The sequence below is a fragment of the Myodes glareolus genome, chromosome 2 (genome assembly GCF_982192425.1).
Source record: "Myodes glareolus chromosome 2, mMyoGla1.1, whole genome shotgun sequence".
NCBI classification, from domain to species: Eukaryota; Metazoa; Chordata; class Mammalia; order Rodentia; family Cricetidae; genus Myodes; species Myodes glareolus.
Genome location: NC_142027.1, coordinates 84,913,168 through 84,940,081, shown reverse-complemented (window position 1 = coordinate 84,940,081; position 26,914 = coordinate 84,913,168). Strand labels below are relative to the sequence as shown.

General features: G+C 39.1%; 1 protein-coding gene across 1 annotated transcript in view; it reads right to left on the bottom strand.

Annotated features, from left to right (window-relative positions):
* The window catches only part of LOC146895556 (uncharacterized), a 71,538-nt gene that overhangs the window by 7,213 nt on the left and 37,411 nt on the right, over nt 1-26,914 (bottom strand). Inside the window, 2 exon segments of the mRNA XM_087902536.1 lie at nt 24,798-24,856; nt 24,859-25,485. Of these exon segments, the coding sequence (XP_087758662.1) occupies nt 24,798-24,856; nt 24,859-25,485 (686 nt within the window).

Genomic DNA, 26,914 nt, shown 5'->3' with positions numbered 1-26,914 from the left:
TCTCTTCTATCAGGTTCAAAGTGGACGAATTAATGTTGATGTCTTTAATCCATTTGGACCTGAGTTTTGTGCATGGTGATAGATATGGATCTATTTTCATTCTTCTACAGGTTGACATCCAGTTATGCCAGCACCATTTGTTAAAGATGCTATCCTTCTTCCATTGTATACCTTTAGCTCCCTTGTCAAAAATCAGATGTTCATAAGTTTGTGGGTTAATACCTGGGTCTTCTATTTGATTCCATAGGTAGACTTCTCTGGTGTTATGCCAATACCAAGCTGTTTTCAACACTGTTGCTCTGTAATAGAGTTTGAATTCAGGGATGGTAATGCCTCCAGAAGTTCCTTTATTGTATAAGATTGTTTTGGCTATCCTGGGTTTTTTTGTTTTTCCATATAAACTTGATAATTGTTCTCTCAAGGTCTGTGAAGAAGTTTGGTGGGATTTTGATGGGAATTGTATTGAATCTATAGATTGCTTTTGGCAGAATTGCCATTTTTACTATTGATTCTCCCAATCCAAGAGCAAGGGAGGTCTTTCCATTTTCTGGCATCCTCCTCAATTTCTTTCTTCAAGGACTTAAAGTTCTTGTCAAATAGGTCTTTCACTTCCTTGGTTAGAGTTACCCCAAGATATTTTATGCTATTTGTGGCTATCCTGAAAGGTGACGTTTCTCTGATTTCCCTCTCTGCTTCTTTATCCAATTTTTTGAGTTGATCTTGTATCCTGCCACATTACTAAAGGTGTTTATCAGTTGTAGGAGTTCTTTGGTGGAGTTTTTGGGGTCGCTTATGTGCACTATTATATCGTCTGCAAATAACGAAAGTTTAACTTCATCCTTTCCAATTCGAATCCCCTTGATCCCCTTATGTTGTCTTATTGCTATTGCTAGAACTTCAAGCACTATATTGAAGAGGTATGGAGAGAGTGGACAGCCTTGTCGTGTTCCTGATTTTAGTGGAATGGCTTTGAGTTTCTCTCCGTTCAATTTGATGTTAGCTGTTGGTAGCTATGTATTGCTTTTATTATATTTAGGTATGATCCTCGTATACCCAATCTCTCCAACACCTTTATCATAAAGGGGTGTTGAATTTTGTCAAATGCTTTTTCAGCATCCAATGAAATGATCATATGGTTTTTTTCTTTTTTTTTTTTTTTTTTTTTTTCTTTTAGTAATTTTATTAAATTATAAAAAGTTTCCATTTACGCCCCTCCTCCCAACGCCCTCCCACTCCCCCCCTCCCTCTCCTCCTCCCTCTTTGTCCCCAAGGGAAGTCAGGGTCTCCTGCCCTGTGGGAAGTCCAAGTTCCTCCCCCCTCACTCCAGGTCCAGGAAGGTGAGCATCCAAACAGACTGGATCCCAAAAATCCAGTATATGCAGAGGAAACCAGTCCCAGTGTCATTGTCAATGGCTTCTCGGAAAGACTGCAGGCCAGCCACATTCAGAAAATCCAACCACATTCAGAGAATCTGGTTGGATCACATGCTCGTTCAGTCACGGTCCATCTGGCCTTGGTAAACTCTCATTAGATCCGACCCCTTGTATCAGTGGGTGATAGTATCCCTCGCAGTCCTTCGTCATTTTCTTCCTCCTTTTGCTCCTCGTTTGGAACTTGGGGGGCTCAGTTCGGTGCTCCAACGCGGGCCTCCATCTGTATCGTCATCCATCGCCAGGTGAGGGATCTATGGTGATAAGCAAAATATTCATCAGTATGGTCACGGGCAAAGGCTGGTTCAGGCACCCCCTCCTCTGTCCAGAGAACAATCTGGGGATCTCTCCTTGGACCTGGGATCCCATATATAATCAAGTTTCCTGTAAACTCTAATATGACTCCCTTAGTTGAAATATATTCTTCCCTGATCCTACATTCATCCTTCCTCCCTTCCCCCCATCCCGGTCAACCGAGTTTTCTCCATTCCTCCCCTACTCCCTTCTCTCTAACCCTCTCCCCTTCCAACAACCCTCCCACCCCCCCCATGCACCCAAGGTTACCTGGGACTCTTGACTATTTCCTACCTCCTGGCGGATAGGTAAATAATCTTCATCAGGTTCGTCTTCTTATTTAGCTTCTCTAGGATCACGAATAATAGGCTCAAAGACCTTTAATTATGGTTAGAATCCACTTATGAGTGAATACATACCGTGTTCCTCTTTTTGGGTCTGGCTTACCTCACTCAGTAAAGCGTTTTCTATGTCCATCCATTTGCATGCAAAATTTAAGATGTCATTATTTTTTACCGCTGAGTAAAACTCTAATGTGTATATGTTCCACACCTTTTTTAACCATTCTTCTATTGAGGGGCACCTAGGCTGTTTCCAGGTTCTGGCTATTACAAATAGTGCTGCTATGAACATAGTTGAACAAACGCTTTTGTAGTATGTTTGGGCATCTCTAGGGTATATTCCCAAGAGAGGAATTGCTGGGTCCTGAGGGAGGTTGACTCCCAGTTTCCTGAGAAACCGCCACACTGATTTCCAAAGTGGCTGCACAAGTTTGCATTCCCACCAACAATGGATGAGTGTTCCCCTCATTCCACATCCCCTCCAGCATAGGCTATCATTGGTGTTTTTAACTTTAGCTATTCTGACAGGTGTAAGATGGTATCTCAAAGTGGTTTTGATTTGCATTTCCCTGATCGCTAAGGAGGTTGAGCATGACCTTAAGTGTCTTCTGGCCATTCGAAGTTCATCTGTTGTGAATTCTCTGTTAAGTTCAGTACCCCATTTTTTAATTGGGTTAATTAGAGTTTTAGTGCCTAGTTTCTTGAGTTCTTTGTATATTCTGGAGATCAGACCTTTGTCTGATGAGGGGTTGGTGAAGATCTTCTCCCAGTCAGAAGGCAGCCTTTTTGTCTTACTGACAGTGTCCTTTGCTTTACAGAAGCTTCTCAGTTTCAGTAGATCCCATTTATTCATTGTTTCTCTTATTGTCTGTGCTGCTGGGGTCCTACTTAGGAAGAGGACTCCTGTGCCTATATCTTGTAGACTACTTCCCACTTTCTCTTCTATCAGGTTCAGAGTGGACGGATTAATGTTGATGTCTTTAATCCATTTGGACTTGATTTTTGTGCATGGTGATAGATATGGATCTACTTTCATTTTTTTACAGGTTGACATCCAGTTATGCCAGCACCATTTGTTAAAGATGCTTTCCTTCTTCCATTGTATACCTTTAGCTCCCTTGTCAAAAATTAGGTGCTCATAGGTTTGTGGGTTAATATCCGGGTCTTCTATTCGATTCCAAAGGTCGATTTCTCTGTTCTTATGCCAATACCAAGCTGTTTTCAATACTGTAGCTCTATAATAGAGTTTGAAGTCAGGGATGGTAATGCCTCCTGAAGTTCCTTTATTGTATAAGATTGTTTTGGCTATCCTGGGTTTTTTGTTTTGCCATATAAACTTGATTATTGTTCTCTCAAGGTCTGTGAAGAAGTTTGATGGGATTTTGATGGGGATTGCATTGAATCTATAGATTGCTTTTGGTAGAATTGCCATTTTTACTATGTTGATTCTCCCAATCCAAGAGCAGGGGAGGTCTTTCCATTTTCTGGTATCCTCCTCAATTTCTTTCTTCAAAGACTTAAAGTTTTTGTCAAATAGGTCTTTCACTTCCTTGGTTAGAGTAACCCCAAGATATTTTATGCTATTTGTGGCTATCATGAAAGGTGATGTTTCTCTGATTTCCCTCTCTGCTTCTTTATCCTTTGTGTATAGGAAGGCCACTGATTTTTTGGAGTTGATCTTGTATCCTGCCACGTTACTAAAGGTGTTTATCAGCTGTAGGAGTTCTTTGATAGAGTTTTTGGGGTCACTTATGTAAACTATCATATCGTCAGCAAATAACGAAAGTTTGACTTCATCCTTTCCAATTTGAATCCCCTTGATCTCCTTATGTTGTCTTATTGCTATTGCTAGAACTTCAAGCACTATATTGAAGAGGTATGGAGAGAGTGGACAGCCTTGTCGCGTTCCTGATTTTAGTGGAAAGGCTTTGAGTTTCTCTCCCTTCAGTTTGATGTTAGCTGTCGGCTTGCTGTATATTGCTTTTATTATATTTAGGTATGATCCTTGTATCCCCAGTCTCTCCAACACCTTTATCATAAATGGGTGTTGAATTTTGTCAAATGCTTTTTCAGCATCTAGTGAGATGATCATATGGTTTTTTTCTTTCAGTTTATTTATATGATGGATTACATTGATAGATTTGCGAATGTTGAACCAGCCCTGCATCTCTGGAATGAAGCCGACTTGATCATAATGGATGATTTTTCTAATGTATTCTTGGATTCGGTTTGCCAGTATTTTATTGAATATTTTTGCGTCAATGTTCATGAGTGAGATTGGTCTGTAATTCTCTTTCTTGGTTGTGTCTTTGTGTGGTTTTGGTATCAGGGTAACTGTAGCTTCATAAAAAGAGTTTGGCAATGATTCTTCTGTTTCTATATTGTGAAATACATTAAGGAGTATAGGTATTAGCTCTTCCTGGAAGTTCTGGTAGAATTCTGCATTGAAACCATCAGGTCCTAGGCTTTTTTTGGTAGGGAGATTTTTGATAACAGCTTCTAATTCTTCACGGCTGACAGGTCTATTTATATTGTTCACCTGGTCTTGGTTCAACTTTGGTATATGGTACTTGTCTATAAAAATGTCCATTTCTTTTACATTTTCCATCTTTGTGGCATATAAACTTTCGTAGTAAGATCTAATGATTTCCTGAAATTCCTCTGTGTCTGTTGTTATGTCCCCCTTTTCATTTCTGATCTTATAATTTGCATGTTCTCACTTGACCTTTTTCCTTTGAAGCTCTTAATATTCTTTCTTTAATCTGTATGTTTTGTGTTTTGATTATTATATGGTGAGGGGATTTTTTTTCATCAAGTCTATTCGGTGTTCTGTATGTTTCTTGAACTTTTATAGGAATATCATTCTTTAGGTTGGGAAAGTTTCCTTCTATAATTTTGTTGAATATATTTTTTGGGCCTTTGATCTGCAATTCTTCTCCTTCTTCAATCCCAATTATTCTTAGATTTGGTTTTTTTATTGTGTCCCAGATTTCTTGAATGTTTTGTGATGAGAATTTGTTGGATTTGCTGTTTTCTTTGATCAGATCATTTATTTTCTCTATGGTATCTTCAGACTCTGAGATTCGTTCTTCCCTCTCTTGTGTCCTATTGGTTATGCTTGATTCTGTAGTCTCTGTTCGTTTACCTAGATTTTCCCTATCCAGCCGGCCCTCATTTTGTGTTTTCTTAATTGCCTCAATTTCAGTTTTCAATTCTTGAACTGTTTCCATTACCTGTTTGATTGTTTTTTCTTGGTTTCCCAGTGTATCATTCACGGATTTACTCATTTCTTCGAACTTTTTGTTATACTTCTCATTCATTTCCTTACTCATTTTTTCAATCTTTATGTTGTACATCTCATCCAGTTCTTTAAGGGAGTTATTCATATTCTGTTTAAGGGACTCTATTGCTTTCATAATGGCACTTTTTCCCACTTCTTCTGAATTAATAGGTTCAAGTCCTTCTATTGTAGGTTCGTTGGGATCTGGTGTTTTTATGTTGTTTTTTAGATTGTTGGAGGAGTTCTTGCCTTGGCGTCTGCCCATCTCTTCCTTCAAATGCTCCCTATTGGATATTCTGGTACCAGGTCAGGTTCCCTTGTAGGGCAGGGACTTCACTGATAGAAGGCCTACATTTCCTCAGGCAGTCCTACCTGAAGCCCTCGGGCCAAGAGCAAACTCACCCCTCCTCCAATGGATGACTGCTAGAAGTTTACTGCCTCTTGCTGGCCTGAATGTGGCTGAGCTGACACAGGGCTCGCCTGTCCTTAGACAGGCTATCAAAGCACAGGAACTGCCCCTGCCAGGCTGCACCCACAACCCAGGCCCATCATGCAAGGGAGCTGCTCTGGGGAGGTCTTGTGGCCCCAGAGGGAAGGGGGGAAGAGAGGAAGGTTTACCTGGATGAAGGCTGGGATGGGATTCGGGAGAGCTCCGCAGGGTGGAGCTACCACTGCAGGGTGACCAGGAATGTTGACGGGGGCGGGGGAAAGTCTGAATTCCTCCTAGCCAAAGCCCTCGGGCCAGGAGCAAATTCACCCCTCCTCTAAAGGATGTCTGCTAGAAATTTACTGCCTCTTGCTGGCCTGAATGTGCCTGAGTTGACACAGGGCCCGCCTGTCCTCAGGCAGGCTATCAAAGCCCAGGAACTGCCCCTGCCAGGCTGCACCCACAGTCCAGGCCCAGTGTGCAAGGGAGCTGCTCTGGGGAGATCTTGTGGCCCCAAGGGGAAGGGGGGAAGAGACTCCAGAGGAAATTTTTATCACTACCTGTATGATTTCTCTTTGTTTGGAACCCACCAATTTCTAAAAGTCTGAGGATCTTCCCCAGATGCTGTTCACTTCAGAGGACTCATCCCTCCTAATCCCCATCATCCTGACCTAATTTCTCAGGATCATTAGTTTCTCATCTTACTCAGTATGGATATTAAAAAAAGGAGGAACCATTCCTGCACAGTGCTTTGAAAGTGAGCCTTCAACTCCACACAGATAAGGTGTCTGATGAAGCAGGGAGCTAGGTCTCTGGTTTTGGATGAAGGATGTGACAAAGAGCTTCCTCTCTGACATCAGAGAGGCTCCTGATATGGTACCTTGGTTTCAGGTCATTTTTGGAGTGAGAAAATCAGCCAGAGAGGTAAGGGCTGTACCGTGGGAAGCAGCAGACCCCTCCCAGCACATTCTATTGTATCCTGGAGAGCCATGGCATTCTTTGCGATGTCACCAGTGCTGTGGCAACACCAACTGCGGCTGTGGCATCTGTTCATTGCCTACAGGTTTTGGTCAAAGCCATGTAGGCAAGACTGAGTATGCTGTTTGAGAGACAAAAGGGAGAGCATAAAGAGACTAAAGGGAAGCAGAAGGAAGCTGGCCTTCAACCTCAGTGTCACACATCAAGAAATAAATGGTTCTGGGGAAAATGCACTGAGTCCTGTGTAGGGAGTTGGCAGCTTCTTGATGATGGAAGGCTTCAGCTTGGTTTTTCATGGTGGGACACTGGATCTCAGAGCTCTGCGGAGGTAATGGATCTATCCTGCTTCTCTCTGTTACTAAAGAGTAGACTCAGAGTCTAGGATTTCTGATGGTTACTTTGTCAGAGAGCCAATAATGGTTAACCCTGCAGCTGCTGTGTAGGGGCCCCTCTGCTTGACTCTGAGTGGGAAGGAAGGAGAGAGGGATGAATGAGGTTTCAGTTTCAGTACTGTACATCAGCACACTGGATTTCTTTTGTTATTGGATCACTGATAACAGGGAGAGTAAAGTCTGCTGGCCAAAGCTGGAGGATCTCACATTTTACCTCAGAACAACATGCAGGACAGGGGCCTTCAAGCATTTCTAAGGCTTCTGAGTCTCTACAGCCCATCATCTTTTATTTGAGTGTAGGAATGGGCCATCACACTTCCTGAGAGTGTTTGTTCTTGGTGTATGAGCGCTCTCCTGTGGATGCCCTGTCCTTAGGTGTCTCCAGCCTGTTCTGTCACTAGGTGATCTCACCTTTGCTAACATCATGATTGATGGAATGTATTCTGCTGCAGTTTGGGGGAAATTTTCATCATTGCCCATGTGACTTATCTTTGGTCTGATAGGATACTCACAATCCCCATCACGGCCACATATTTTAACTGCCCTGTGGATCTTTCCTGAGGTATTCATTGACTTCATGAAACTGAACTTCCTTCCACATCAACATGAGCTTATTTCTTAGTATCTTTCATTTTTCACCTTAATTAGAGATCTTCAGAGAGGAAGAACCATCCCTTAAAAATGTTTGGAAAATGAGTCTTGACCTCCATACATGGTGAAGTATTAAATTATAATTAATGAGAGTCTAAGTAATGAGGGATCTCTGGATTGCAAAAAGGAGGTGCTGAAGAGTTTCCCCTGTGTCTCAGGGAAGGTACCTGGAAAGCTACATTGCTATGTATGTAAGTGATTTCTTAATGGAAACCACCACTGAATATAAAAAAAGCACCAAGGAAGATTCCAATGTGAATTAAGGAAATGGCATGCTCCTTCTTGGCATTATGCCTCTGACAATCTGTCCAGTGTTCCCCATGCATTTTTCTGTTTAAATCTATTGGTTATTAATGCTGTCGAGGTTTTAGGATTTAAATAGTTATAGACTTTACACACATTTAAATGTAATGTTATTACAAGTGTCAAATTAAATTTTCCAAGGTACTTCAGAAGTTAACCTTTGAAATACTAAAGTCTTAAAGATTTCGTCAAAATTATTCCAGTGATATGTATAATTCAGTCTTCAAATATTCCTTGAACAAGAATCACTGAAAAGATGATTCAAAATGATGTACACAAAACAGAGTATACTAAGGTTAATGTTTAAATTCATAATTGTACTACATGTTGCATTTCAGGATCATACACGAATGCAACTCAGAAATTATACCCAGACCTTTGCCTTCATTTCATATTTGGTGCTGCTCAGAATATGCTACCTGAAAACATGGTGACTAGACAAGTATTTTGAGCACAAGAATGAATGTGAGAATGGAGTCTGCTCATCCCCTGAAGCTGCTCATACAGCCTAGCAAGGGCTCAGTCAGTAAGAACAAATGGCAGCCTACTGAATGAGAAAAGATCTTCACCAACCCGACATCAGACAAAGGAATGAATGATTTCCACAATATATAAAAACTCAAGATATTAGACATCAAATTTCCAAATAATCCAATTAAATATGGGATACATAACACAATGGAGAAATCTAAACAGATAATCTCAAATGGCTGAAAGACACTTAAAGAAATGTCTAGTTTCCTTAGTCATTACAGAAATGCCATCAAAACAACTCTGAGAACCCATCTTGAACCAGGCAGAATGGCAAAGATAAAAAACACCAATGATAGCTTATGCAGGAAAGGATGTATAGTAAGGGAACACTCCTTCATTGGTGGTGGGATTGCAAACTTGTACAAACACTCTGGAAATCACTTTGGTTGTTTCTCAGAAAATTGAAAATCAACCTACCTCAGGACCCAGCAATACACTCTTGGGTATATATTCAAAAGATGCTTAATCATACTAAAGGACATTTGTTCAACTATGCTTATAGCAGCATTATGTGTAATAGCCAGATCCTGGAAACAATCTAGATTCTTCTCAACTGAGCAATGGATTAAGAAAATGTAGCACATTTAAACATCAGAGTACCGGGGCTTGAGAGATGGCTCAGCGGTTAAGAGCACTGACTGGTCTTCCAGAGGACCCGGGTTCAATTCCCAGCACCCACATGGCAGCTCACAACTGTCTGAAAACCCAGTTCCGGGGAATCTGACACCTTCACACCAATGCACATAAAATAAAATAAAGCTAAATAAACCATAAAAAATATAAAAAAAATCAGAGTACCTCTCAGTGGTAAATAACAATGACATCTTGAGATTTGCATGCAAATGAATGGAACTAGAGAAAACCATCCTAAGTGAAGCAACTCAGACCCAGAAAGATGAACATTATATGTAGTCACCCATAAGTGGATACTAGCTGTAAATAAAAGGATATGGAGCCTACAGTCCATGAAGTTAGAGAAGCTAAGCATCAAGATGAACTCTTAGAAATACAAAGATCCATCTGGAAAGGGGAAAAAGACAAGATTACCTGACAAAATTTGGAGCATGGGTGTGGTGGAGTAGGGAGGGCATGAAGGGAATAGGAGGAGAGGAATGGAGAAGGGGAGGGAAGAGGAGAACTTGAGGGAATAGGATAGTGGAGATGGAGGAAGAACAACGCTGAGAGCAAGGAAAGAGTTATCTTGATTGAGGGAGCCATTATGCAGGTAGCAAGAAAACTGGCTTTAGAGAAATTCCCAGGAATCCACAATGATGACCCCAGCTAAGACTTAAGCAGCAGAGGAGAGTGGGCCTGACTAGCTTTGCCCTGTATTCAGACTGATAAATATCTTCAACATCATCATAGAAGCTTCATCCAGCATCTGATGAATACAGAGACAGAGACCCACTTAGGAGCACTGGACTGAGCTCCCAAAGTCCAGTTGAAGAGTGGGAGAAATGAGAATATGAGCAAAGAGGGCAAGACCATGATATGGACACCCACTGAAACAGTTTACACTAACTAATGGGAGCTGAAAAAATGCTGGTAGAACAGGGAAGGAACCAGCATAGTTCCAAACTTGTCTCTCTAAATGTGTTTGACGATTGCATGCTGGGGCAGACTTCAGGGCCAGTGGTAGTGGCATCAGGATGTGTCGCTACTGTTTTTACTGTCTTTTTTGGAATCTTTTCTCTTTGGATGGATATTCTCTTTGGATGGATAGTTTACTCAGCCTAGATATAGTAGGGAGGGTCTTGGATCTTCCACAAAGCAATGTGCCTTATCCTCTCTGAGGAGTAGATGGGAGGTGCGCTGGGATGCGTAAGGTGGAGAGAATGGAAGAAAGGTGGAAATGAGAACTGGGATTGGTATGTAAAATGAAAAATGATTGTTTTGTTTTAAAAAGAATAATGGAAAGGAAAAGAAAATATTATTAATTTTAAAAAGTAAGGGTTTTCTGACTATTTCCTCAAGCAGGTCAGAAGCATCACATGTTCCTCTGTGGATGTAAGAGCAGCTTCATATCTGAAGACTGATGAAGGCTGGTACAGGAGAATTGTCTGTAATCTGCCAATCATATTTTAAATAAATTCTGATTGGCAAGGCAGGAAATATAAGTGGGTCAACCAGACAGGAAGTAGAGGCAGGGTGATTAGAACAGGAGTATTCTGCAAAGTAGGAAGCTCTTCCTGCACTCCTGCCCAGATCACCGCAGAAGCAAGATGTGACCTGGCCCGCTGAAAAAGGTACTGAGCCATACGGCTAACATAGATAAGAATAATGGGTTAATATATGTGATAAGAGCTCATAAGATGCCTGAGCTAATGGACCAATCAGTTTACAGCCTAATGGAGACTCTGTGTGATTTTCTTTTTTGGCTTGCCAGCTTTGGGGTATCGGGTGAGACAGAAACCCCAAGAATCCAGCCGTCAAGCTACAGAAGGGCACCCGGTGGGCAATGGTGGCACACACCTTTATTCCCAGCACTTGAGAGGCAGAGGTAATTGGACCTCTGTGAGTTCGAGGCCAACCTGGCCTACAAAGTGAGTTCCATGAAAAAAATACACAGAAACCCTGTCTCAAAAAGCCAAAAATTAAAAATGAAAGAAATAGAGTTTAAAATAAAGCCACAAAAAGATGGAAAATACACAGAGAATCTTGATACTGTATGCTATTATGCTCTCTTTGAATCATTTGAATGCTGAGGAAGGAGGAAAAGGTGCTAAAAGATATTTGTTTATAAATGCTTCTATAATATATTTGTTTATAAATGTTTATAAAAAAGGTATTTATTTAAAAAGCTCTTCCCACACTTTTGCCCAGATCACCAAAGAAGCAGGATGTGAGCTATCCCTGAGAGAAAGATACTGAGCTATATGGCTAACATACAAAAGAATAATGTGTTAATGTAAGTGATAAGAGGTAATAAGAAGTCTGAGCCAATGGGCCAAGAAGTTTATAATCTTATGGAGACCTCTGCGTAATTTTCTTTGGGGCTTGCTGGCTGTTGGGTAATGGGCAGGACAGAAACTCCAATAAGCAGGCCCCTCATGTTAGAAGGCACACACAGAGTACATGAGCAAAAAGCCCTCTTTATTTACATTCCCATGTTTGACTCTTCTTGGTTTTATTTTTTCCCATGCTCTATAATGTTTTACTTACCATCTACTGTGGTAGAAAATCTCAGGTCTAAGCACTGTTGAAGGCTTCCCTTCCTCAGGAAGGCTCTGTTGTTGTGAAAGCTTGTGATAGGTAAGGCTTCACGCTTTTCTCTTCTTAAGCTTGTTATGTTGTGGAATCCCCAACAAGAACCTAAGATGTGTAAAAGGAAAAAGTAGTTTTTCCTCTGCATTTACTGTGTTTCTTCTAAACTTCTTATTTGTCAGCCAAATGATTATGCTTTCCTATAAAAAAAAAAGTGCTCTCCTCTTCAAAAACATCTTCTGTTAGAGACACTGTAAAGATGTTCATTCTCCTTTCTAAGGGTATTTTGGAGGTGTGTTTATTGGATGTAATTGGCCCTATAAGCTCATATGGATTTATAATATTAGGACTGTGCCTTATTGGGTATGTAGTTTATGATGTGGAAGAGCTTTGAGGTGTCGTATACACAAGCCATGTCTGGTATTTCAGAGCACATTTTCTTCCCTGTAGGATTAATGTAGTTTCTTCTCGATTTTCAGTTCCTTCTAAAGGACCATGTCTACCTGCCTGCCTCCATGCTCTGCAATGATGATAATGGACTATAAACCTCTGAACCTACTAAAGTTTTCCTTCATTAGAGTTGCTGTGGTTATAGTATCTCTTCACAGAATAAAAACCATAATATAGAAGGTATCCAAAAATAATTACAGAGCCCACAGGGAATACAGAAGCATTGATGAATTTTTCTTAAAATTAAGTAACTAATATCAGGCCAGCCTGCTCTATAGAGCAAGTTCCAAAATAGGCTCTAAAGCAACACAAAGAAACCTTGTCTCAAAAATCAAAATAAAATTAAGTAACTGAGTCACATACTTCCCACATTTCAGTCAGGTTCTAGGGTACTTCACAGTCAAATATTTATTCACTGAAAAAAATAATATGAAATGACACTTAATATGACTGTTCCCTGAAAGTGAGGAAAACATTTGTGGAATTGTGCAAGAAGAATCACAGGCTTTATGTAATTCCTTTATGTAAAAGGAAGGAAAAAGAAGGCAATTTAAAGCACAGGTTTAACAGAGAATTAACAGAGCCAGGCCTATGATATGGGTTTGCAGAAAAAATGTTTCTAGTCCAATGTCAAAATCTCAATTTCACTGACAGAGATTTACTCACTCTTTTCTTTCAAAATATAAATGGTTACATCAGATTTTAATTCTATTGAGCTGTGACCCTTAACATAGACAATTTTACAATTCTGTGAATATTTCATTAATGAGTACAGTTACTTTGATCATATTTCCCTTCATTCCTCTTAAATGATTCTTGATCTACTCTCTTCTTTCCAACAATCCTAATCCCATGCCTTTAGTTTTGTTTTAAATAGCCTACCTAGGGCAACCCTGTATGACAATGTGATTGCAAAACCATTTTAACCAATTATTTTTTTTACACCTTAACTATTTATATATCTTAATTTTTTTCCATTTTACATACCAACCCCAGTTACCCCTGTCTTCCCTTCTCCAACCCTCACATATCCCTCATACCACCCCCATTTACACCTCAGAAGGTATAAAGTCTCTCTTGGTGAATGAAGAAAGTCTGACATACTAAGCTAAGGCAGGGCCAAGTTACTCCCCTCCCTGTATCAAGACTGAGCAAGTTATCCCATTGTAGAGAATGGGATCCAGAAAGCCCGTTCATGCACCCAGATAAGCCCTGGTCCTACTGCCAGCTCTTCCAATATCAAGTCACATGACTGTCTACTACTTTCAGAGGACTTATTTTGGTCCCATGAATGTTCTCCCGCTGTCAGTCCAGAGTCTGTGAGCTCCACCTAGATGCAGTCAGCTATTTCTGTGGTTTTCCCAATCATGAACTTGTCCTCCCCCTTTCTCATATGATCCCTCCTCCTTCTCTTCAACTGAACTCCAGCAGCTCAGTCCAGTGTTTGATTGTGGACCCCTGCATCAACTTCCATCAATTGCTGGATGTAGGTTTGATGATTTCAATTAGGGTAGTCACTAATCTGATTAGCGGGGATGACCAGTTCAGGTATCATTTCCACTATTGCTAGGAGTCTTAGCTGGGGTCCTTGTGGATTCCTGGGAAATTCCCTAGCACCAGGTTTCTTGCTAACCCCATAATAGCTCCCTCTTTCAAGATATCTCTTTCATTGCTATCCCTTTCCATCCCTCACCCAACTTGGCCATCCCAAGACCCAATGTTGCCATTCCCCATTCGTTAACTTTTACCTCCCCTTTCAGTTTACCCACAAGATCTTAACTATTTCCCTTTCCTGGGGCCCTCCATATGTATCACTCGTTGGGTCCTACTTGTTTCCTTGCATATCTGGAGTTACAGACTATAGTTTGGTTATCCTTTACTGTATGTCTAATATCCACTTACAAGTGAATACAAGCTCTGTTTGTCTTTCTGGGTCTGGGCTGCCTTACTCAGGATGGTTTTTCTAGTTCCATCCATTTGTCTGCAAAATTTTAAGATGTCATTTTAAAAGAAATGAGTAATACCCCATTGAGCAAATGTATGACATTTTCTTCATCTATTTTTTCAGTTGAAAGGCATCTAGTTTGTTTCCACATTCTGAATACTATGAATAATTCTGCTATGAACACGGTTGAGTAAATGTCCTTGTGGTATGATTGTGCATCTTTTGGTTGTATGCACAAGAGTTGTGTTGCTAGGTCTTGAGGTAGATTGATTCCCAATTTCTGAGAAACCACCATACTGATTTCCAAAGTTGCTGAACAAATTTTTCACTCTCACTAGCTGTGGGAGAGTTTCCCCCTTACTCTAACAGATGCTGTCATCAATGTCTTTGATCTTAGCCAGATTGACAGACGTAAGATGCCATCTCAGAGTTGCTTTGATTGACATTTCCCTGATGGTTAAAGATGTTGAGCAATTCCTTAAATGTCTTTCAGCCATTTGAGTTTCTTCTGTTGAGAATTATCTGTTTATATCTGGAGCCAATTTTAAAGTGGATTATTTGACATTTTGATGTCTGGTTTCTTGAGTTCTTTATATATTTTGGAGATCAGCCCTCTGTCAGATGTGAGGTGATGAAGATATTTTCCCATTGAGTATGTAGGCTGCCTTTTTGTCTTATTACAAAAGCTTCCATGTTTCAGGAGGTGCCATTTATCAATTGTTGCTCTCAGTATCTATTCTACTGATACTATATTTAGGATATGGTCTGCTGTGACCATGCATTCAAGGATACTTCTCACTTTCTCTTCTATCAAGTTCAGTGTAACTGGATTTATAGTGAGATCTTTGATTTATTTGGACTTGATTTTTGTGCATGGGGATAGATATGGATCTACTTGCATTTTTCTTCAGGTTGACATTTACTTATGCCATCATCATTTGTTGTAGAAGTTTTATTTGTGTCTTTGTAAAATTTTGGCTTCCTTGTCAAAAACCACATGCTCATAGGTGTGTGGACTTCTAGTCCTATTTTGCATATATACTAAAAGAAATGGCAGCCTTGTATTGTTCCTGATTTTACTGTTATCACTTTAAATGGAGCTTCCCTCCATTTAGTTTGATGTTGATTGCTGGCTTGTTGCAAATTGCCTTTATTTTTATTTTTTTTGAAAGTAATTTTATTAAATTATAAAAGTTTCCATTTACACCCCTCTTCCCAACACCCTCCCACTCCCCCCATCTTCCCTCTTAGTCCCTAAGGGCAGTCAGGGTTTCCTGCCCTGTGGGAAGTTCAAGTTCCTCCCCCATCCCTCCAGGTCCAAGAAGGTGAGTATCCAAGCAGACTGGATCCCAAAAATCCAGTATATGCAGAGGAAACTAGTCCCAGTGTCATTGTCAATGGCTTTTCAGAAAGACTCCAGGCCAGCCACATTCAGAGAATCCGCCACATTCAAAGAATTTGGTTGGATCACGTCCTCGTTCAGTCGCAGTCCAACTGGCCTTGGTAAACTCTCATTAGATCCGTCCCCTTATATCAGTGGGTACTAGCATCCCTTGCAGTACTTATTTCCTTTTTCATTTTCTTTGTCCATCTGCTCCTCATTTGGACCATGGGGGGCTCAGTCCGGTGTTCCAATGTGGGTCTCCGTCTGTATCGCCATCCATCGCCAGATGAAGGATCTATGGTGATAAGCAAAATATTCATCAGTATGGTTATGGGCCAAGGCCGGTTCAGGCAACCTCTCCTCTGTCCAGAGAACAATCTGGGGATCTCTCCTTGGACCTGGGATCCCATATATAATCAAGTCTCCTGTAAACCCTAAAATGACTCCCTTAGTTGAAATATATTCTTCCCTGATCCCATATTCATCCTTCCTCCCTTCCCCCCATCCCGGTCAACCGAGCTTTCTCCATTCCTCCCCTACTCCCTTCTCTCTAACCCTCTCCCCTTCCAAAAAGCCTCCCACTTCCCCAGCATGCACCCGAGGTTAGCAGGGACTCTTGACTATTTCTTACCTCCTGGCGTATAGCTAAATAATCTTCATCAGGTTCGTCTTCTTATTTAGCTTCTCTAGGATCACGAATAATAGGCTCAAAGACCTTTAATTATGGTTAGAATTCACTTATGAGTGAATACATACCATGTTCCTCTTTTTGGGTCTGGCTTACCTCACTCAGTAAAGCGTTTTCTATGTCCATCCATTTGCATGCAAAATTCAAGATGTCATTATTTTTTACCGCTGAGTAAAACTCTAATGTGTATATGTTCCACACCTTTTTTAACCATTCTTCTATTGAGGGGCACCTAGGCTGTTTCCAGGTTCTGGTTATTACAAATAGTGCTGCCATGAACATAGTTGAACAAATGCTTTTGTAGTATGCTAGGGAATCTCTTGGGTATATTCCCAAGAGTGGAATTGCTGGGTCCTGAGGGAGGTTTACTCCCAGTTTCCTGAGAAACCGCCACACTGATTTCCACAGTGGCTGCACAAGTTTGCATTCCCACCAACAATGGATGAGTGTTCCCCTCACCCCACATCCTCTCCAGCATAGGCTATCGTTGGTGTTTTTGACTTTAGCTATTCTGACAGGTGTAAGATGGTATCTCAAAGTGGTTTTGATTTGCATTTCCCTGATCTCTAAGGAGGTTGAGCATGACCTTAAGTGTCTTCTGGCCATTCGAAGTTCATCTGTTGTGAATTCTCTGTTCAGTTCAGTACCCCATTTTTTAATTGGGTTAATTAGAGTTTTAGTGTCTAGTTTCTTGAGTTCTTTGTATATTTTGGAGATCAGACCTTTGTCTTATGAGGGGTTGGTGAAGATCTTCTCCCAGTCTGTAGGAAGCCTTTTTGTCTTACTGACAGTGTCCTTTGCTTTACAGAAGCTTCTCAGTTTCAGTAGATCCCATTTTTTCATTGTTTTTCTTATTGTCTGTGCTACTGGGGTCCTACTTAGGAAGAGGCCTCTTGTGCCTATATCTTGTAGACTACTTCCCACTTTCTCTTCTATCAGGTTCAAAGTGGACAGGTTAATGTTGAGGTCCTTAATCCATTTGGACTTGATTTTTGTGCATTGTGATAGATATGGATCTACTTTCATTCTTCTACAGGTTGACATCCAGTTATGCCAGCACCATTTGTTAAAGATGCTTTCCTTCTTCCATTGTATACCTTTAGCTCCCTTGTCAAAAATTAGGTGCTCATAGGTTTTGTGGGTTAATATTCAGGTCTTCTATTCAATTCCAGTGTTCGACTTCTCTGTTCTTATGCCATTACCAAGCTGTTTTCAATACTGTTGCTCTGTAATAGAGTTTGAATTCATGGATGGTAATGCCTCCTGAAGTTCCTTTATTGTATAAGATTGTTTTGGCTATCCTGGTTTTTTGTTTTTCCATATAAACTTGATTATTGTTCTCTCAAGGTCTGTGAAGAAGTTTGATGGGATTTTAATGGGGATTGCATTGAATCTATAGATTGCTTTTGGTAGAATTGCCATTTTTACTATGTTGATTCTCCCAATCCAAGAGCAGGGGAGGTCTTTCCATTTTCTGGTATCCTCCTCAATTTCTTTCTTCAAAGACTTAAAGTTCTTGTCAAATAGGTCTTTGACTTCCTTGATTAGAGTAACCCCAAGATATTTTATGCTATTTGTGGCTATCATGAAAGGTGATGTTTCTCTGATTTCCCTCTCTGCTTCTTTATCCTTTGTGTATAGGAGGGCCACTGATTTTTTGGAGTTGATCTTGTATCCTGCCACGTTACCATAGATGTTTATCAGCTGTAGGAGTTCTTTGGATAGATTTGCGTATGTTGAACCAGCCCTGCATCTCTGGGATGAAGCCTACTTGATCATAATGAATAACTTTTCTAATGTGTTCCTGGATTCGGTTTGCCAGGATTTTATTGAGAATTTTCGCGTCGATGTTCATGAGTGAGATTGGCCTGTAATTCTCTTTCTTGGTTGTGTCTTTGTGTGGTTTTGGTATTAGGGTAACTGTAGCTTCATAAAAGGAGTTAGGCAATGACTCTTCTGTTTCTATATTGTGGAATACGTTAAGGAGTATAGGTATTAGCTCTTCCTGGAAGTTCTGGTAGAATTCTGCATTGAAACCATCTGGTCCTGGGCTTTTTTTGGTAGGGAGATTTTTGATAACAGCTTCTAATTCTTCGCGACTAACAGGTCTATTTAGATTGTTCACCTGTTCTTGGTTAAACTTTGGTATATGGTACTTATCTAAAAAAATGTCCATTTCTTTTACATTTTCCAACTTTGTGGCTTATAAACTTTCATAGTAAGATCTAATGATTCTCTGAATTTCCTCTGTGTCTGTGGTTATGTCCCCCTTTTCATTTCTGATCTTATTAATTTGCATGTTCTCTCTCTGCCGTTTGATTAATTTGGATAGGGGTTTGTCAATTTTGTTGATTTTCTCCAAGAACAAGCTTTTTGATTCATTGATTCTTTGGATTGTTTTCTCTGTTTCTATTTTGTTGATTTCAGCCCTCAGTTTGATTATTCCCAGTCTTCTAGACCTCCTGGGTGAATCAGCTTCTTTTTTTTCTAGATCTTTCAAGTGTGCTGTTAAGTCTCCAATGTGTGCTTTCTCCGTTTTCTTTAATTGGGCACCTATTGCTATGAACTTTCCTCTTAGCACTGCTTTTATAGTGTCCCATAGGTTTGAGTATGTTGTGTCTTTGTTTTCATTAAATTCAAGGAAGAGTTTAATTTCTTTCTTTATTTCTTCCTTGACCCAGGGGTGATTTAGTAGTTGACTGTTCAACTTCCATGAGTTTGTTGGCTTCCTGGGGGAAGCATTGTTGTTGAATTCTAATTTTAGTCCATGGTGATCTGACAAGACACAGGTAGTTACTAATATTTTTTTGTATCTGTGGAAGTTTGCTTTGTTACCGAGTATGTGGTCAATTTTCCAGAAGGTTCCATGAGCTGCAGAGAAAAAGGTATATTCTTTCCTATTTGGGTGGAGTGTTCTATAGATATCTGTTAAGTCCATTTGATTCAATACCTCCAATAAATCTCTTAATTCTCTGTTTGGTTTCTGTCTGATTGACCTGTCCATTGGTGAGAGAGGAGTGTTGAAGTCTCCTACTATTAGTGTGTGTGGTTTGATGACTGCCTTGAGTTCTAGAAGAGTTTCTTTTACATATGTGGGTGCCTTTATATTAGGAGCATAGATATTCAGGATTGAGACTTCCTCCTGATGAATTGTTCCAGTTATGAGTATGAAATGTCCATCTCCATTTCTTCTGATTGATTTTAGTTTGACGTCGATTTTGTTAGATATTAGAATGGCCACACCCGCTTGTTTCTTAGGTCCATTTGCTTGGAAAACCTTTTCCCAACACTTTACTCTGAGTAGGTGTCTGTCTTTGTGGTTGAGGTGTGTTTCTTGTAAACAGCAGAATGTTGGATTCTGTTTTCGTATCCAATCTCTAAGTCTGTGCCTCTTTATAGGTGAATTGAGTCCATTGATATTAAATGATATTAATGACCAGTGGTTGTTGACTCCAGTCATTTTTTTTTCTTTTTAGGTAGTAGAATATATGTGTTTTCCTTCTTTGATTTGTGCTTGTGAATGGTCGCTAGATGTCTGAGTTATTGTAGGCAGTGTTGGGAATGTTGGATTCCTTCGGTAGTGATTTTCCTTCTAATATTCTCTGTAAGGCTGGATTAGTAGCTACGTATTGTTTAAATTTGTTTTTATCCTGTAATATTTTGTTTTCTCCGTTGATAGTGAACAATAGCTTGGCTGGGTATAGTAGTCTGGGTTTGCATCCATGGTCTCTTAGTTTCTGCAGTACCTCTATCCAGGACCTTCTGGCTTTCATGATTTCCATAGAGAAGTCCGGTGTAAGCCTGATAGGTTTACCTTTACAAGTTACTTGACCTTTTTCCTTTGCAGCTCTTAATATTCTTTCTTTAATCTGTATGTTTTGTGTTTTGATTATTATATGGCGAGGGGATGTTTTTTTCTGATCCAGTCTATTCGGTGTTCTGTATGCTTCTTGAACCTTCATAGAAATATCGTTCTTTAGGTTGGGGAAGTTTTCTTCTATAATTTTGTTGAATATGTTTTTTGAGCCTTTGATCTGCAGTTCTTCTCCTTCTTCAATCCCTATTATTCTTAGATTTGGTTTTTTTATTGTGTCCCAGATTTCTTGAATGTTTTGTGAAGAGAATTTGTTGGATTTGCTATTTTCATTGACCAGAGCATTTATTTCCTCTATGGTATCTTCAGAATCTGAGATTCGTTTTTCTATCTTTTGTATTCTATTGGTTATGCTTGATTCTGTAGTTTCCGTTCGTTTACCTAGGTTTTCCATATCCAGCCGGTTCTCGGTTTGTGTTTTCTTCATTGACTCCATTTTAGTTTTCAATTCTTGGACTTTTTCCTTTACTTGTTTCATTATTTTTTCTTGGTTTCTCAGGGTCTTATTCATGGATTTACTTATTTCTTCAAACTTTTTGTTATATTTCTCATCTAATTCTATACTCATTTCTTCAAACTTTTTGTTATATTTCTCATCCAATTCTTTAAGGGGGTTATTCATATCCTGTTTAAGGGACTCTATTGCTTTCATAATGGCACTTTTTTCCACTTCTTCTGGGTTAAGGTGTTCAAGTCCTTCTATTGTAGGTTCCTTGGGATTTGGTGTTTTCATGTTGTTTTTCAGATTGTTGGATGAGTTCTTGCCTTGGCGTCTGCCCATCTCTTACTTCAAATGTTCTCTATTGGAACTTCTGTTACCGGGTTAGGTTCCCTTCTTGGGCAGGGACTTCACTGACAGAATGCCCACCTTTCCTCAGGCAGCCTATTGAAGCACAGGCACTCCCTCTTTCCGGGATGAGCTTACAATGCAGGCCCAGCTCACAAGGCAGCTGAGCTGGGGAAATTTTATGGCCTTAGGGGGAAGGGAGAAATATAGGAATTCGTACCTGGATGGGAGCTGGGATGGCAGGCGGGAGGGGGTAGCCAGCACTGCAGGGCGACCTCTGCAACTTTCCTATTCCTTTTCATCCAGGCAAACTATCACTACACTAACCCTTGCTCTGCTTCTCATTTATGACCTGTCTTTTCATTCATTGCTGTTACATGCATAGACATGTTTATGCATGCAACTATACAGTCCTAAATCTAAACCAATCATTCTTTAAAGCTAGCATATATGCTTTACAGACTCACTGTTTGATATGGGATTTACAACAGGTGTGTTCTTCCCTAAGTAGGAGTATTTCCTTAAGTCTCACAAAGCTCTATGGAAATAGGAAGAGAGTTCATAAGACTAAGCATTTAAACCATGGATGGGAAGGCATGAACTAGAAGATTAATAAGGATCTTCTACTTCCAAGCATCCATAGTTGGTAAGTAAGGAGAACTGAAGAAATGAGAACTTCTGTCTCAGTCAGTTGCAAACAAGTCATGCAGACAGGTTCATGGTTCTAGTTTTGCTGAGTCACCCATTTTGATGTGAGCCTTTATGATACCACATATTTGCATTGTTCATACTCTTGTAAGCAATTGTGTACCAATATTCCTGTATTAATCTCAATAAACTCATTAAATTGAGGGAATAGGGATGACACAGTCTTCCCTGGGAGGCAGAAAAAGAAAGAGTGGAAGTGGGGAACTGATAAGTAATACAAATGGCCATCTTTGAGCTTTCTTTTTATTTTCTGTACTGAGACTAAGGCTTAGGAGGCATTTTCTTCCACCAGCAGGCTATCTCCTCCTGCTGTCCCATTCAAGATAGATGTTCACAGTCAGTTGTAAACATGATCACCTGAAGCTGCAGGTGATCACAGCTCTTTTTGAGTGAGCAGTGGCTGGGTCATGTTCAAAGACAGCATGTCGCAACAGTCCTCCTCACACCCAGGCAGGACATTAAGGACCCACATCCATGACATCCCCTATGTCTAGGGGGAATGGTTGGTCCACAGGTACCATTTAGAAATGAGCATTCAGGGACACTCCAACATTTTGAAATTATGATGCTGTGCATTTGCTGTTGTGCACTACATAAAGGAGAACCTCTGACCAAGGTTGACAGCTGGAGACATTTATCAGTAGAAATATTTACAAAGAAGTTACTCTTGTCACACAATGTAACAACAGTGGCATCATTTAAAGAAATATATTGCTCATCCAGCCATGGTCTTTTGACCATGGACACAGGACCAGGTACTATTTCCTACCTAGAGTGCAGGCCTCATTAGATCAGCAGAAAGTTAAATACACAGTAATGTTCAGGTTACTATTGCACCAGTGATTTTCTAATATTCTGTATGGCCCATTTAAATGATATTTTCTTATGCTGAAATAAAAAGTTTTAATTTCATAGGATCCCATTTGTTGATATTTGGTCTCATGTACTATTGGACAAGGGTCCTATTCAGAAACCCCTTACCTGTGCTTATGAGTCGGAGTATTTTCTCTACTGTGTCCTTTGGAATTTGTAGGGTATCAGGTCTCATTTTCACATTCATGACACATTTTGTGCATTTTGTATATGGTAGATGATAAAAAGCAGAGTTTTATTGTCTGCATGCTGAAAACAATTATCATAATCAGCATATCTGAGACAGTATCTCAAATGACAACATACATATGAAATACAAATATGTGTACAAAGTTACCCTAGTTACTCACAAGTACTTTCTGCTTACCAGGGGGACCATGTTGAGGTACCCAGGTATGGAGTAATATAAGGTTTAGCTCTGACCACTCAGAGTTAAGTCACGGCAACCACTTGTATTAGAGTACATTTTCAACAGAACTTATAACCTGGCTCAAGTACTCTAGATTTTGTGGTCATTTTCTTGGGTCCCAGACTCATTTCTCACAAAGTAAAATAATATTTGGAGTGTTCCATAATTCTAACTTTGAGTGCCATTTTAGTGATTACATTTTTTTCCAACTCTAAATTTTTCTAAATGCTGCAAAGAAAGTGGGAAAAATGAACACATATGCTATGGTCATTGTAAAATAAGACATCCCAGGTACTGTGGATGTTATAATGATAGTTATGACAGAAAATTTACTATAGACATACCAGCTGAATCACTCCTAGAAAAGCATACTTATCAAAGTGAGTTCACTATACTGAAGCACATATATGTGTGCGTGAGTTTGTGTTTAATTGCTATCACTGCACTTCATATAATTGATGATTTGGGGAATGAGCTTAGATAATCACCAATATATTTAAATATATGGATAATTAAAACATAATATGCATAAATAATGCAAGATAATCAATCAATGAATAAAATTATAGAAATATTACATACCTCTCAAGAAAATTGAGGCAACTATGTATCATTAAATCAAAGAATTAGACAACTCTCTAAAATACAAATAGCACATATCTTCTCTCAGGAATTAAATCTAGAAAAACTATGAACAGAGGATGAAAAATTTTGCAGAACTGTGAAGGCAAATATTTTAGATGGAGGGATTATAACAGGGAAACAAGGGGGTGCATACAAACACATTACTTATTTTATATAATTAAAATGTACAGAATAATAAGATTAATTTTGTACTTAAAGTATCCTACCTCCAACTCTACTATATACCACAATCTCTGTTCTCTTTCAAATTAATGTCTTTTATTCATGCATTGCTATTTTTATACATAAATTTTTATATGCATATGTTCCTAATACAAGGAGACCTATCCATGGAATGTTACAATTCTATATGTTTTCAGGGATGTCCATTGGTTATTGGACAATCAGTTTATGTGTTTCTCTATGGAGAAGGCCACCTCTGCCACTACCTGCTTTCCTAAATGACTAGACATTTTTGTTTGATTTTGTTGCCTTGTAGCTGTTCCTTGTCCAGTTATGCAAGCCCATTGATATCTTCCATCTACCTCACACTGACCTGAACCACAATTATACAAAGTTTATAGTAATCTATGTAGTGTGTCATTCTCTGTCCTACCAGCTCATTCATAAAAATTTCACACTTAAGATATTCTACTTTTAGAGAATAGACTATCAGAAAAAATGCAATAAAAATTGGGCAAAATGTTTAACTGTTTTGTTGCAAAGACACAAATTAAAAAAACTTGAATTTTAAAACAAGCTAATATTTATTTAGGAATCACAGAAAAATAATGTTTATATAGAGTATAATCTCATTACATGAGCAACCATATGCCAATAAATTAAGTGTGCATCAAAATCCGAACTAGTTTGACACTGGTTGTTTTTGTCACACATCATCATAACATACCGTCAAGAAATATTATGTTCAATTTACACCTACTAGAAATATTTACCTATTCATAGCAATTAATTCTTGAGTAGCATGTTTACAATGATATATAAATTCTCTTTACAAGAAATGTTTGATTACAATAAAGTTCAAATCTAGATACAATGTTTCTAAATTCATAAGAACTGCAAAGCTGTTTAAGTATTGATTCAGATTTGAAAATTAATTGAAGGATGTGAGTCTGTGAAATAAGTTGGCTATTGCGTGAAGAGCTGTACAATGAATTAATGTGAGATATACTAAGAAGATTCATGAAATGTACACATTACATGCATTTTGTGATGCTTTCTAAGACTTGAATTTGTGTGAAAGGACTTGCCACATTCTTGCATTTGTAAGGTTTCTCACCAGTATGGAGTCTGTGATGAGTCTGAAGAATTGAGGACCGGGTAAAGGATTTGCCACATTCTTGACATCTGTAAGGTTTCTCACCAGTATGGGTTTTGTGATGTGTCTGAAGATTTGAGGCCCTGGCAAAAGACTTGCCACATTCTTGACATCTATAAGGTTTCTCACCAGTATAAATTCTTTGATGATCATGAAGATTTGAGGCCCTGGCAAAAGACTTGCCACATTCTTGACATCTGTAAGATTTCTCACCAGTATAAATTCTTTGATGATATAGAAGAGTTGAGACACTGGCAAAGGATTTGACACATTGTTGACATCTGTAAGGTTTCTCAGCAGTGTGAATTCTTTGATGAATAAGAAAAGTTGAGGCCCTGGTTAAGGACTTGCCACATACTTGACAGTTGTAAAGTTTCTCACCAGTATGAAGTCTGTGATGAGTCTGAAGGGTTGAAGCCATGGTAAAGGACTTGCCACATTCTTGACATCTGTAAGGTTTCTCACCAGTATGGAGTCTGTGATGAGTGTGAAGAGTTGAGGCCCTGGTAAAGGATTTGCCACATTCTTGACACTTGTAAGGTTTTTCAACAGTATGGATTCTCTGGTGAGCTTTAAAATTTGCATGACAAATAAATGACTTATCACAGTCTTTACATTTGCATGCCTTCTCCTTGGAATTCATTTTCTTATGCATAGTGGGGCATGCATATCTGTTGATGCATTTGCCACATTTTATATAATTGTTTTGTCTCTCTTCATTTTGATCTTTTGTATAATGCCTCCCTTGTTTCTGGTCATGCTGAAAAAAAAGAAGGTGTGTTACAATCAAAATCATCCTTAAAATTATCATGTATGTATTCGCTCTTAGGAAAAACAGATGTCTTCTATGAACTTATATAATGAGAAAAGACATACTGTGATTTGATTTTTTGGCAATTTGTCCCTTTAAGGAGAGGATTCTGGAAATTATTCTTCTAAGAGTTCCCAGGAAAGACTTTAATAACATCATTAAATGTGTAACATTTCTCATGACTGAAAATTCTATGATATATTTTCAGTCTCATTTGATTGAGAGAAGCTTCTTATGTTTATCTCATAAATAGCTTGTAACAAAATGTAATTTGCTTGAGAAAATTCTAGTGAATATTTAATAGAATACATGTCATCCAATTTTCAGGTTTTTCAATATTCTTTGTAGAAAAAAAATCATGTTTTAAAACTTATTTGTATTTTTGTACTGAAGAAACTACTTCTGAAATTGTAAGTGATCTATTGTGAACTCTTTCAAGACAAGATAGAAATTATTGACCTTTATTTCTAGTAGCAATCAGGATGGCTGATGAATAGAGACTATGTCAATCATGACATAATCCATTGTCTTTTTTCTTCACCAAATATTGAAATCATCCTTAAATGGAAGGTTTTAAAGGCACTACTTACAGCTATTCCTGATACCAACTTCTGGATACAATCTTGTCTATTCTCCTGTGAAAACATGTCTTGTATTTGATAAAAATATAAAACTGGAAGAAAGAAAAATATTTAATATTCTGAATTAGTATATTTAGGTTAAACATTTTTCTTTCTTTTATTCATTTATTTTTTATTTTAGCTGATTTTTTAATATATTTATTAAAAATTTCCACTTCTTCACCACCTCCCTTTGCCCTTCCTCTCCCCTCTTTCCCCTCCCTCACCAGTCCTAAGAGCAGTCAGGGTTCCCTGCCACTTCTGAAGTACAAGGTCCTCCACCCTCCATCATGGTCTATGAAGATGAGCATCCAAACAAACCAAGCTCAGACAAAGTCATTCCATGCAGTAGAATAAAAATCCAGTACTATTGTACTTGGCTTCTCAGTCCGCCTTCATTGACAGCCACATTTAGAGAGTCCGGTTTGATCACATGCTCCATCACTCCCGGTCCAGCTGGCCTTGGTGAGCTCCCATTAGATCACTCCCACTGTCTTAGTGGGTAGATGCACCCCTCGTGGTCTTCACCAACCCCTCATCAGACAAAGGTCTGATATCCAAAATATAT